Genomic DNA, 14,315 nt, shown 5'->3' on the forward strand with positions numbered 1-14,315 from the left:
AAAAAAAGTAACGCAGTAACGTACTTTGATTACTTTTAAAGTAACCCTTACCCAACACTGGTCGGGACCACCACAGAAGGCCCGCCTCTCAAATCATCTCATTGGGAAAAAGTGGAGATGACGTGGAGCTCTGTTCTTCTCTGAGTATAAGTTTTTTCAGCTTGAGGAGTTCAGAGCGTTGTGGCAAAAATGCGCAGGAATGTGAGGCGTGTCCCAACGCAAAAACAGCAAGCAAAAAGCTTCGTTCTCATTTAAAACGGTTACAAAAAGCTGCATCCAGTTGCCAAAACACTCTCTGTGTGATCAGGAACGTAAAAGTGTTCATACCTGTCCACTGCTGTCAGAGCGTCCTCCTGCTGCCTCACAATCTTCTTTCAAGTCAGTCAGTGCATCTGACTTTTTTGTTTTCAGTGTGACGATGGCAGCAGCAACATGGCAGACTATGAACTTCTCAAAAATAGTTAAGTATATTAAAAACAGGGAAAAGGATGATGGATGCAGAGCAGCGTGAGCAATGCTCTGTGTCTTTACTCTGGTTCCTCTACTGCTGTTCAGTGTGAGCGTAACCTCGTCTGAGGAGACACCGCACAGTGTGTCAAGATTTTATTTTATTATTAATAATAATAATACATCTTTATTTAAAAAGTTCCCTTTCAAAACACCCAAGGTCACCTTACAGAGCATGACATAACATACAAAGCACTATTACTGAACTACAGGATGCTGACTTTCATTTATTTTACCAGGTAAAAATCTGCAGTTTTAGTCGGCACAAAGCTTTCTTCACCTTAACCAGGATAAAACAGAGGTTTTAATCTTTGGCACAGCAGTCACGTCTGCTTCCACAATCAACGCTGTCGGGTCTCTGTTATTAAATGTAAAATCACGTGAAAAAACCTTGATGTATTCTTGGAATCAACTCTGTCGTTAGCACTGGCTTTTACCATCTTAGGTCACTTGCAAAAATAAAAGCTTTCCTGCCCGTTTGACCAATCACTGCTCCCCATTCCAGTTCAAAGTAAACTGATGGAACATTTTCAGTTGTTGGTCGTGAAGTGTGGAATAGTCTCCCACTTCCAGTCAGATCTCCTCCCTCTGTTGATACAGTAATAAGTGACATTACTTTGATGAAGTACTTGAAATAGCCCCATTACAGTATGACATTTTGACAAGGGTATCTAGTAATCTGTAATCCATTACATTCCAAATGTAACCTTCCCAAGACTGAGAGCAGGTGTGATGTATTCATGAAAATGTAGCGATAGTAACGAGACTGTTTCCTGCTGTTTAGAATATGTTTCTGTATGCATCAGACTGTAAATCTGCCTGACGACAGTCCGTCCAGTCACATGACTGATGGCCAGTTTGACCTCCAATTGACCTGGAAGTTAAACCTCGACTACCCAGTGACCTTCCCAGCATGCTCTCTGCCTACACACTCTTAAAATAGTCACACACACATGGAAACACACATATTTCTTCCTTTCAGCTGACAAGCTCTTTAAAAAGCCATCGACCCACCTCGCTGAACTTTACGACATCACACACACACACACACACACACACACACACACACACACACACACACACACGCATTTACCTACTCAGCCGGTACATGATAAATATGTCTGTTTGAGTCAAGGTCAAACACACCTCCTTGTCCACTTACACACGATCTCACATATCTGCACTTAAACACACACACACATGCACACACACACACACACAGAGCGCAGACAGACATGAAGACATATTTGTCGTCCATCAGCATAATGCCTTCCAAGTTTGCGGAACAAATAAATTCCGTCTGCCTCGCTGCTCCTCGCTCTCCGAGCAGCCGTCAGCCTTCGTACACACACACACACACACACACATCTGTATGAGAAAATGTAGCGAACATGAAAATCCTTTGCTGCTGTATTTTGTTCTGAATATAAAAATCTGTGCGTTCAAATTTCAAAAAGAAATGTACACCCTTTTGTTTTAGATGTCTTTTCTCCTGACCAGTGACAGTGGCTGGATATCAAAACTGAATACTTCTTTTAGCGCTCAACAAAATATGTGTGAAGCACTGAGTATCAAAAACTAGGAAGTACTGAAACCTGACATCATGTTGGATAATAATAAAGTGCATTTTATTTATAGGCACCTTTGAAAGGGTTAGTTTAAAAAAAAAATCCATTGATGATGAAGTCAAACAAATCAGTAATATATAGTCATAAGTTCATAAAATAATCAGACAAAGTTACTGATTATAAATGCATCATCAGTGCAAGTCTTGATATGTGTGTCACCATTCGATCAGACCGAATATGCCAGTTTGAAAACTAATGTTGTCAGACAGATTTGACGGTAGAAAGGGAGTCAGTATGGTGAATGCCATGTGGGAGGGAGTTCTGAAGGCAGTGGGCAGAACCCATGGTAGTCAAGCAGGCAAAAGATGCTCTGAGAGTACGAGAGGGTGTGTAGATATGAAGGAGTTCAGACAGGTACAAAGGGGCTTGCTTATGAAGGGCCTTAAAGGTGAGAAGCCAAGCTGGTCTCATTCTGAAGTCCTTGAATACTGGTGCTTAGACAGTGACTTCCTACGTTAGAAACAGATGAAAAAAGCCGTCCTTTCACCTCCACATGCGGCTGGGCATTGTCAGCGTGTAACTGCATCTGCCAGAGTCAGGGGGGAGACGCGGCCGGACAACAATGTAAGTTATGGGGGTGAAAAGTCTGATTAGGATGGGTGGTGGATGGGTCTTACAATCCAGGACTTTCACCCAGGACGCCAGTGTTAGCGTCCCATAAGAATTTGAAACCAAACCCTGTGCATTTGTTGTTGAAGGACAAAAAATGTCAAATCCCAGTGTTGTACTGACATAGTGCTTTTGTTTTGAAAGAGACTGTATGCAAACTGTACATTTCCTGTGAAAACAGAAGTGTATTTTGAAAACAGACAATGCATGTAACAGGCTGAAGTTGACACGGCGTCCCAGAACGTCAACAACCAACACACCCAGGGTACCTTGGACGTCATATGTGGATGTGGAAGGTCCATGACCAAACATGGACGTGTGACGAGGTCACAGTGAGAATGTGTTGGAGAATCAAAAATCTTGAAATTGATATGATATTTAACAGGAACCAAGTGCTGGAGTTGTTGAGTTGCTGGAGAACAGAAGCGATTTGATCTGTGGAGGGGGTTCTGGTAATGACATGGATGGCTGAATTCTGGACCAATTGGAGTTTATGAAAGACACTCACTAGAGAGACCAAAGAGGACAGAGTTGCAATAACAACACATTCTCACTCAATGTTTTTTCATGGACTTTACTCGTCGAGATGTGACGTGCAAGGTACTCTGGGGTTGTGGACGTTCTGGGAAGTCGTGTCAGTACAAAACTGCAAATTGACGTTTTCTTTCCTTCAACAACACACACATGGTTGGGTTTTGGTAAAAAGAACAAGGTTTGGCTTTACAATCTTACGGGACGCGAACACTGCTCTCTCAGGTGAAAGTCAGTGGTTGTTGGACCCACCCACCATACTTGGGCTTCCCCCGGATGCTGCAGCATCTGGCTATGTTCCATGCTGGTGTGAAAGGACGGCTTTTTTGATCTGTATCTGACGCCGGAAGTCACTGACCAAATGCTTGATTTCGGCGACTTTGGAGTTGACTGGGTTGGCAGTTATCAATATGGAATGTAACCAAAGTGTGAATGGGGATAGCGGTGCTGCTCGATGTCAATGATGGGCAAAGTTGATTAATATTACGTAGATGAAAGCATGTAGACCGAGTAAGATGACGGCCACACACATCAAAGATGACACCCAGACTCTTAACCTGAGGGGAAGAACTTGGAAGTTGTCAATGTTTCAGAGAGAAACTATGCAGTTTAGCCGAAGTAGATTTAGTACCTACTGGGAGAACCTCAGTTTAAAGTCAAAGCATTCTTGGGTTTAGGCTGCGAATTACTTAAAGATCGCGTCTAAAAGACCTCAGAATTTGAATTGATCACTTGTTAAATTAGAGGGGCTGCTTTCACCCAAGGGCAAGACATAGGGGCAAGGTACCCATATGTGCTGCTCTCATCTGTAAGACTGAAGGGAATGTGGTCTCATGGACATCAAGAATGTAAGATCAGATAAAAAAGACCCGACAACACTCGATGCTAATTAGCTGAAGCTGCAGAGTGACAACATGAGGACAGTTTACGGATTCCACCTTTAAAATTCAGACCATAGACATTAAGGAAGGGTCAGAAAATAGGATCAACGAAATGCAAGTTTATCCATTTTCCTCATTCCTTTCCTTTCCTTTCCTTTCCTTTCCTTTCCTTTCCTTTCCTTTCCTCCTCATTTATTGTTTGTTCTCCCTGATAAATAAATGACAAACAGTATGAAAATGATATTCTTCGCCAGATGACAGCCATTTTTCATCTCTAGCCCTAAACAACTCCTCCTCCTCCTCTAAAGTGTTTGTCCGCTATCCCTCCATCTCATCCCTCTCCTTCTCTTTACATCCCTCTCCCCTCTTTTATTCCTCAAACACTTTTTCTCCTGCATTTTTTTTGCTCTGGCAAAAATTAATCACCTGTCTTTATGTGTGTGTGTGTGTGTGTGTGGCCGGCAGGAAGCCCACAGAGGTTTTTAGCAGCTGATTTATTGCCGAGTTAATTCATAACGGCGTCCGATGATGATGAGAGGCCGCAGGAAAGTATGGTCGTCACTGTTGTTGTTGAAGGGTGAAAGAGAGAGAGAGAATAAACAGAGCAGCTCTTTCATATAAAGTAATAGAGTGGAAAGTGATGGAGAGGATGGAGAGGACGGAGGAAGAGAGGAAGTAATGGAATAAAGGAAAGGAGAGACAGATTTGTCAGGTACTTACATTATAGAGCAGTTTCAATATGAGGTAATACAGTAGGGAAGGGAAGAAGCTGATGTCTGCTGACGATCACTGAAGTTCTTATTTTGATCTGAGGGAGTGGTGTGACTGTGACGAAGGACAATCACAGGAAGTCATTCTGTGATGTCATCTTTATATTTGTGTATTCTCATATCTATGCTTTTTCATTTCTTAGTACCAGAAGAAGTCTGACTCAGCTTTCCTCAACCTTTCCAGGGGTCATGTGATATGCAGATGATGGTCACAAGAAAAATTGCTTAAATTAGAAGAAGTCAAGTTGATTTTATTTACCGTAAAACTTTGATTAAAGGCCCAGTCCCTTTTACTAGCCTGGTGGAGCTACACATTTTGACAAATAAAGGCCTGTCTCAACTGACCCTTCACTGTAAAGCATAGTCATAACATAACACGTATTTGAAGCCTAATTTTTACACAAGTAATATTCATCAAACAAACAGTTTCATTGTATTTCCCATCTTTGCCGAGTAACAGTTTTGTGTGAAAGGAATTAAAGGCCTGTCCCAAATATAGGCCTGTTTAGCTCAGTGATTTAAACAAATAATGGCCGGGGCTATTAATTGAAGTTTTATGGTATGGTATTAGCTTAAAATGACAAGTCGGACATTTGCCACAAGGAGCTTTACAATGCATACAGCAGACGGCTCCCTCTGTCCTCAGACACTTGATTCAAATAAGGAAAAACAACCCAGTCATCAGAATAAATGTTGGCATCATACTTTTTACTACGTTACATTTGTACATTACAATGTCGAAGATACGATCTTACAAAGTCTTTACCTTTCAAGGACATTGTGATCACTGTGGTTTAGGGTCAGGAAATATCATGTTTAGGCTTAAAATACCAGGTCTTGGTGTCACAATTCTGGATAGAAACTCAGTGACGGGTTGCTAAAAAACAAACGGTTTCGTTGTTTGTTGGTCTTGAACAGTGGTCTGCAGCTTGGCAGATGTCATCCATCATTCCCTCCACCTCCTGATGACAAAGAGAGCTCATATGCTACGTCACTAGAAACATTGATATGACACACAAACCTATTTTAAAAATGTAATGTGTCCATGGTTTGCAGAAATCTACAATGCAAACATTTTCTTCTGGTGGCTGGGCTGTGAAATACTGATCGAGCATTTTTAGTTGTTGAAGAAATTGGCAGTCAAAGCAAACAAATCTGTCCAGACACCATTAAATTCTCTTTTCTGTTTTGGATATGAATCCATAGCTAGCTTAGCTAGGGAGACTCAAGACTAGCTGCTGCTGTTGAGGTTCGGCAAGATTTATAGGAAAAGGCACCAGGCCGTAAACGTATGACGCACATTTTAGTTGATAAAATGTTAACACTTTTCTTTTATTTATTGATAGGCTACACATTTTTACAATTGGAGAATGTAAGAATCCCTTGAGGCCTGAAACAAAGATAAAGCAATATTGGCGAGGGGCTAAACAGCCACAGGTTGCATACCCTTGGGATAGTTTTACATTACGGCCTTATTTGGACATCTTGCACGAGTTCTGATTTATGTATTAGCTGCGACCAGGAGCTCTTTGAGTCGGTCTGCCGGTTGGTTGGTCCAGAAAACTTTTGGCAGCCACAGTTTTTGCCCTTGTAGGTTGAACTTTGGCGCGGATGTGGCAGCTATTGCAAATTTGCACTTGTTTTTCAATTGTACAGTAATATGTTTCAACAGGAAATTGATGGTGCAGTTGGTTTTCTTTAGTTTGTCTTTGTTTTCTGCTTCACTGACACATGAAGTTTAGTCTCATGCTGTGAGAAGTCCACCCTGAATCTAATTCTGCGCATCACATCTTCCTTAATCAGATCTCTTACACTCTGCTGTTCTCTCTCAGGCTGCAGGCTCTGAGGAAGGAGAAGTCACGGGACGCGGCGCGATCGCGGCGGGGAAAGGAGAACTTTGAGTTTTACGAACTGGCCAAGATGCTGCCGCTGCCGGGTGCCATCACCAGCCAGCTGGACAAGGCCTCCATCATCCGGCTCACCATCAGCTACCTGAAGATGAGGGACTTCGCCAACCAGGGAGACCCGCCGTGGAACCTGCGCATGGAAGGACCACCGCCAAACACCTCTGTCAAAGGTAGGACAAACACGGACAGGGACGGGGGATGGGGTTTGTCTTTAAACTGTTGTCAGAGGCTCTGTGTAGCTCCAGGAAAAAGTTCTTGGGTTTGTGCAAATCCCTTTATATATTTCTCTACCTCTGAACAAGAAAGTTTTCCTTCATAGAGATGCCATAGTCAAACAATTTCCTACAAAGAACCTTTTCATTTGTTTTTCATTATTTCTTCAGTAAGCCTTTATATACTGGATGGTGAACAGGCTGGTAAAAGTATGCTTTGCCCTTTTCTTGTTGCTCCCTGGTTTGTTTTGGCTTTTCCTCCATCATTCAAAGCAACAAGGTCACACTCAGGAACCTTCTGAGCAGAAGAAAAGTCCAAATGAGAGCTGTCCGCTGAGCTGACTTTTCAGCATAACAAAATATTGCGTGTTGCAGCTTGAAAGCTTGACTTCTGAACTTTATTGACCATGTTTTTCAGTCCAAACAGACGTTAACCTCTGTTGCATCACCAAAAGCTCTTTCTCTGTCTGTGTTATGTCAGGGCTCATTGGCTTGATACAGACATGGTTTCACTGTAAGCGTTGCAGCAGACGACTGCTGCTGTCAGTGTGGTGGATGCTTTCCCTGAATCTTTAGCAAAAACTGAACTCATGAGATGTCGTCTGTAGCAGCTTTGCTTGGCTTGAATCGAGGGTGCCCGACTGCAGACTGAACACATTGAGTAAATTTGTCTGCTGGAATGAAGTCCATGTTTATGTGTTCAGAAATTAGCAGGAACTCCGGTTGTTTCTTTTATTTTCCTCCAGTTTCTCTTCTTCCTCTTGTCTCAGTGCACTCATGCAGACATACTGCCTCAAGATGAGCCAAAATGTATCTGTGAAGTTGAATCATTTTAAACGTGTGCAAACATGTGTTGGCCTCGGCCGACTTACAAGTTGTTGATCGGTCTGTGTGCAGTCGCACCGCCTTTAGAATCCTCCTCAAGTTCAGTATAAACACTATTGTTTTCCTCACTATGGAGAGTACATAAGATTTTCTTGCTTCCACGCCGGCATTATGTTTTCGGGTAGTTCCTCTGTACGTTCGTCCCATTCTAGTGAACGTGAAATCTTCAAATTTGGCACAAACATCCACTTGGACTCAAGATGAACTGATTTTGATGGTCAAAGGCAAAAAGTCAAGGTCACTGTGACCTTTTTCATCTTATTCTCGTAAACACGAAATCTTGAGAATGATTCGAGGGAATTTCTTTAAATTTGGCACAGATGCACAAATGAGCTGATTACATTTTGGTAGTCAAAGGTCACTGACTGGTTTGCGGAGCTTTAAAACTCAAGGTGGTATTTCTAGTTTTAAAACTAAATATGTAGTAATTCTTTTATTGTAAACTGAAGTATAATTTCTGTATTAAAAAGTCTCAGATGAAAGGGTTACAGCTTTATTTTACTACTAGGCCTAGATGTTTTTTTTCTATTGTGAAAAGCCTCCAAAGTCCTGACATACATTTTTTTTTTCTCCGTCTTGTCAGCACAAGATCAAATCTAGCTTTAAAGCAAGAGATCTCTGTCTGTCTGTCATCTGATCTACCTCACATTTAGAGGGTGAACTGCTGAGGACTCAAGGACATGCATTGTCATATTTGGTGCAATTTGGACACGAGACATGTTCAGTATTGATAAACTCTGATATCTAAATATCATAATGAATCTATAGCAGTTTGGGTTCAGGTGTCAGGACCCAACAAAGCACAGTGTTGAGTGTGTAGTTGTTTGAATGGTTCTTGAAAGATAGCACCACAGTCCGAGTTATTGGCCCAATTTGAACAAACAAGTTTTTGAACAGGTGCTGCACTAATTCTAATAAAAGATAATTAAAGAAGTTGTGTATTACAGCTTCCTGGCATGTCTGTGATGACAGGTTCTTTTCGTACATGACATTTTTAGTTACCTTAAACTGACGTTTACTTCTCAGCTGTCACTCTCATTGTGCAGTGAACCTTAAGAGAAACTTCAGCCTCTTTATTTAGCCTCCATAAACACGTCTTTATATCCTCAAACAAAGCCTTTAAATCTAATGAATCTGAACATGTAAACAGAGGCATATCAGGCCGGAGGTGAGCCGCACCGCAGTGATTGTCCAGCCTTTTAAACTGCTATCAAACAACATGGAAAAGCTGCAGGAACACACACACACACGCACACACACATAGAGCTAGCTTCTGCGCTAAGTGATTTTCTGTGAAGGGAACATTAAGCTTTGATGAATTTCTGCCTGGAGTACCAGAGTATACACAGCACTTGTGAATCTAAGTGGAATTTGCCTTTGAAATGGGCCCTTTGTGCGACGCACTTAGAGGAGAAGAGGAGCGCTCGCTTTTAAAAGGGACGTTTGGGCTTGTAGGAATGACCCAAAGATGAAAGCAAATTGCCTGAAATTTCTGGTGCTGTGTGTGTGTCTGTGTTTTAGTGTGTGTGTGTGTGTGTATGTGTGTGTAAGAACTCCAACCAGGATATATACCTGTATGCTGTAATGTGTGAGAGAACAAGAGTGTACTTCAGGCTGTGGGAATGTGTGAACACAAGTCAATGTTTGTGTGTGTGTGATGGTGTAATAGTATGTGTGTGTGTGTGTGTGTGTGTGTGTACGTGTGTGTGTGTGTACGTGCGTTTCTACACATGTCTGAATGTGTGTGTGTTTGCGTGTGACTGCACATACCCTCGCCACACAACAGCAGNATGTGTGTGTGTGTGTGTGTGTGTGTGTGTACGTGTGTGTGTGTGTACGTGCGTTTCTACACATGTCTGAATGTGTGTGTGTTTGCGTGTGACTGCACATACCCTCGCCACACAACAGCAGATGGCATCATTGTTGTCGGCGCTTTGAAGAGGCACATGCATTTTAATGAACAGAGCAGGAATGTATACACCAAATTAGTGTGTGTGTGTGTGTGTGTTTGTGTGTGTGTGTTGGACATTCCCTGTAACACAGTCAGAGAGGATCACACACAAGTCACATTTCACACCGTGTTTTACCAACACTTAGACACAAGCACAGACACCTGATGTGTCCTTTAACCTTAATCTGATTCCAGTGGAAACCATTAATGACTCTACCTGTTCAGTGTCTTTACCTGCAGATATTTTTGTAAACTGATATTTTCCCTTTTAAAAAAAAAAAAAAAATCCATCCACACGACTTTATTTAAAAAAATATCTCCATCTACACGAGAGCGCTAAAATGACTCCAAACGCTCACATGTGTAGTGTTCACACAGACAGTGTTGCTGCTGCAGAGCTGCCTACTGCTGTCACTGCTGTCACTGCTGAAAGCTGGTACATATTTATGGAGCCGTGCAGCCACTGCATTATCAGCAACATGATGCTGCAAATATTTCACAACAAAAAGCCTCATGTTAACAAATGAAGGGATTCTGTCCATAGAAACATTGCCAGAGGACTTTTATTTTGAAACAGAAATAGGAAGTGTCAAAATTAAATACTTGTAGTTTCTTCATGTTTGTGACAGATTGAAACACTGGGTGCGGTTACATGATGGCTTCTCATTTGGAATGAAATAAATCTGAATGAAATAATTCGGAATTAATCAAATCAAATCAACTTTATTTATATGGCACTTTAATTAAATTAAAGTTTTTCCAGGTAGTTTACATGAGAAATATTCATTCCCAATGAGGGTTTACACAGAGATCAGTTTAATTGCCTGTATTTGGGTCTGCACAAGGTTTGGGGCAGGGAAGGTTTCTGATTGGATAGGGGGCGGGGCGGATGTTATGTGTTTACGTTTACCAGAAGAAAACACTGTAGTCCTCGCTCCGGATAACAAGATGCTTGACGACGCCGTTCTTAGTGCCTTTTTCGGGCTTGTTTTGCTTATATTCTTGAAGCAGCAGTACGACAACAACCTTGTTCTGCTAATGCTTCGTCTGTTGAGGAGGAGAAGGGAGGTAGAAGGTCGAAGAAGGGAGAAAGATGACCGCTCGGGACCATCTCTTGTTTTTAGAAGCTGCCATCTTGTTGCTATGCACGCTATATACGTCATCGCGCCAGAAGGGCGAGGAAACGAGCATGCGCAGAAAGACCGGAATGAACTTTCATTCCGAAAGAAATGGGAATTAAACTGTCCATGTGAACGCACTCAGTGACACTGTAGTGACAGATGGTACAATGTCAATATGAGTATTAAAACACCATTTTCACTGCATATTTGTTGCTGAAAATGCGAGTCGTGGAAAAATCCTTTTCTCTAGATGTTCTGCAGCTGAGCAGCAGTCGAGCCCGTCTGTGGTCCGGGCGTTTGCTGTCTGTCTGCTGAGTGTTCAGACTAACGTTTCCTTTTTCAAAACACCCACTAAAGACGTTTAATTAAGGATGAAGAAGCTCACTTAAACATACAAGTGATGCTCTGGACATCAACTTGTGACAAAACTATTTTCTCCGCTGACACGTAGATCATGAACTCATGAGTCTAAATATGACTCACTGCAATCAGTTGAGAAATATAAACATTAAGTACTTTTAACTGAGAAAAAAACACCTTCAGACTTTACTTGTATCTGTCTCATTGGATGAACAATCCAGCAGCCAATGAGGCATCTGTTTCTATATCTATGGCAGTTAGCAGCCGCTGGTTGGAACCAACAGCTTAAGGAGGTTGTATGAGTTACATTACGGTGTGTTCAAGCTCTGCTCAGTAGGTCAAGGTAAAATGTGAAGGTAAATTGTAACATTCTCATGATGTGTTCAATGTAATCTTGTAAAATGTAGTTTTTGGTGAGACAGTTGAATAAATGCTGTTTGAAGGAGAAATTTGTTGATGTTTTCACGGCAATATAAAAGAGATATTAGAGACAGAATTATGATAAGTTATAAAAAGTAAAAACACTTTTAAAGCAGTTATTTTAAAAATGTTTTTCACATGGAAGAAGGTTAGTCTTAAGGTTGTTTCATAAACGTGTATTCAAAGGTAGTGTAATGACAGACTATTTATTTGAAATAAATAACAACAAAAACATTGGTATCATTGGCCAAATTGTTATTTCAAGCATCGGTATCAGCCCAGAATTTCACAATCGGTGCTCCCCTGATTTATTTTAGTTCGGTCCTTAAAGATATCCAAATTCAACCTAAAACAGAAACATGAAGACGACATGAGGTCAAAATGTCCTCGCTGAGAACTACACACACACACACACACACACACAGCAAGGTGAGGCCGGTCTCACCTTGTATATGAATATCACACATACACAGACACAGAAAATACAATTTAATCAGATTTTCTCTGCAACCTACACACACATGAAAACACACACCTACACACACATGAAAACACACACCTACACACACATGAACCAACACAGAACACAAACAGTACATGATACACACTCTCTGTACAGCGTCCTGTGTGTATAAATGTGTGTGTGTTCAGGTTGTCTTCTCTCTCCTATTGACTGACTCTAATGAATGAATATCCTCCTGTGTGTGTGTGTGTGTGTGTGTGTGCTATTGACTGACTCTAATGAATGAATATCCTCCTGTGTGTGTGTGTGTGTGTGTGTGTGTTCGTGCCTGTGTGACTTTTTCCTTTGTAATTGTTTTGTATGTTACTGTGTGTGTGTGTGTGTGTGTGTGTGTGTGTTGCAGAGTGTTCAGTACAGCAGAGAGTTATTGATTTTGGCCTCTGTGTAGCTGCTCTGCATCGGTTCAGGTAATGAAGATGGCTGTGTGTGTGTGTGTGTGTGTGTGTGTGTGGTATTCCTACTGATGACTCCATACTCCTTCACCCACTGAGAATATCCTCATTTATTGTGTTTTGCTCTTCTCTCCCTTTTTTCTTTCATTTCCTCTCTCATGACTTCTCCTTTTATTTTTTTCTCTCTTCTTCCTCTCTTCTCTTCCTCATCTTTTTTTTCGCAGCTAAGGTCACTTCCTCTCTTTACCTCACCTCTTATATCCCTCCTGTCATGCTCTCTCCATCTCTGTATCAGGGGTGAGAATCACCAAAGTCCCCACGATACGATATCATCATGATACTTCAGTCATGATATGATATTATTCTGATTTCAATGTTTTTTCACATCAGCGTTGTTCGGCCTCTGCGTCTGAGGCTTCAGCCAAAATTTTGGAGATTGACCTGAATCTAAATAGGCTGTATTCATTTAAAAAATCAAAAAATCGAAAAAGAGATCTAATAAAGTGTCATTTTATTCACAAATTAAAGCCCTTGAAAAATAACATATTGTTGATTGTCATCATTTATTAGCTGCTTAGTTTTCTAAAGCCGACAAATAAATGTAGTGGAGTAAAAGTATAAAGTATAATGTTTCCCTCTGAGATGTAGAGGAGAAGTATAAAGGAGCATAAATTAGAAATATTTTAGTAAAAGTACGTCAAAATTCTTTGACTTTTCATCATAGTAAAAGTATGTAGAGTAATTTGTTTCCACTCAATACTAGTTACTAACCGATTGTAATTAATATAGAAAACTTCTTTTTGCAGCAAAATATATCTAGTGGACTGAAAAATAATTAATTTTATTATTTTAGTAAAGTTTAATTTGGATTTGGGATGTTAATATTTTTTTCAAATAAAGAATAAAAATTCCGTACTTGGCGTCCATGTATTGACACAATATTACAATATTTAAATTCAAAATTACGTACAGTACAACACAGAAGACATGGTGATAATATGCTGTATTGATTTTTACCCCCACCCCGACTATTTATCTTTTCCTGTCTGTTTAAATCTTTATTTATTTTCATTTTCCTGTTTTAGTTCTGATCTGATGATCGACTGCATTACCTTTCAATTCATCTTATTTTCAAAATGTCAAAGCTTCCGATTTATGAAGATGAAACCGGAGTATATTTGTGATCTTTGCAAAATAAATTACTAAAATTATTAGTCAAAAATCATAATTGCAATGTGTTTGATCAAATAATCATGTGGTGGATGTAAAATTTTAGCAATATATTTTAATAAGAAGGAATTTATGCAACACAGTAAAATGTGTTTAAACAGGAGGAGAAATAAACAAAATAACAATAATAATAATAATAATAATAACAATAATAATAATAATAATAATAATAATAATAATAATAGAGTTAGAGTCGACTGGTTAAAATTGTGTGTGTCTGTGTGTTGTTGTTGCTCCTGTGGGCTCCAGCAGGGAGGTTCAGGTAAATAAATGAAGCGCTCCTCTGTATGAGCAGCTCAGAGCTGAAGCTGTTTGACCTCCACTCTGTTGATTCATTATCACACACTGTACTGAGGGTGTGTGTGTGTGTGTGTGTGTGGGGGGGGGG

The 14,315-nt window shown here is 40.6% G+C and overlaps 1 protein-coding gene across 1 annotated transcript in view; it reads left to right on the top strand.

Moving 5' to 3' along the window:
* The window catches only part of LOC126401106 (neuronal PAS domain-containing protein 3), a 453,646-nt gene that overhangs the window by 189,126 nt on the left and 250,205 nt on the right, over positions 1 to 14,315 (top strand). The window contains exon 3 of the mRNA XM_050062200.1: positions 6,759 to 7,003. Coding sequence (XP_049918157.1) covers positions 6,759 to 7,003 — 245 coding nt within the window. The remainder of the gene's footprint in view (positions 1 to 6,758; positions 7,004 to 14,315) is intronic.

Source organism: Epinephelus moara, chromosome 14, assembly GCF_006386435.1.
Source record: "Epinephelus moara isolate mb chromosome 14, YSFRI_EMoa_1.0, whole genome shotgun sequence".
In the NCBI taxonomy this organism is placed as follows: domain Eukaryota; kingdom Metazoa; phylum Chordata; class Actinopteri; order Perciformes; family Serranidae; genus Epinephelus; species Epinephelus moara.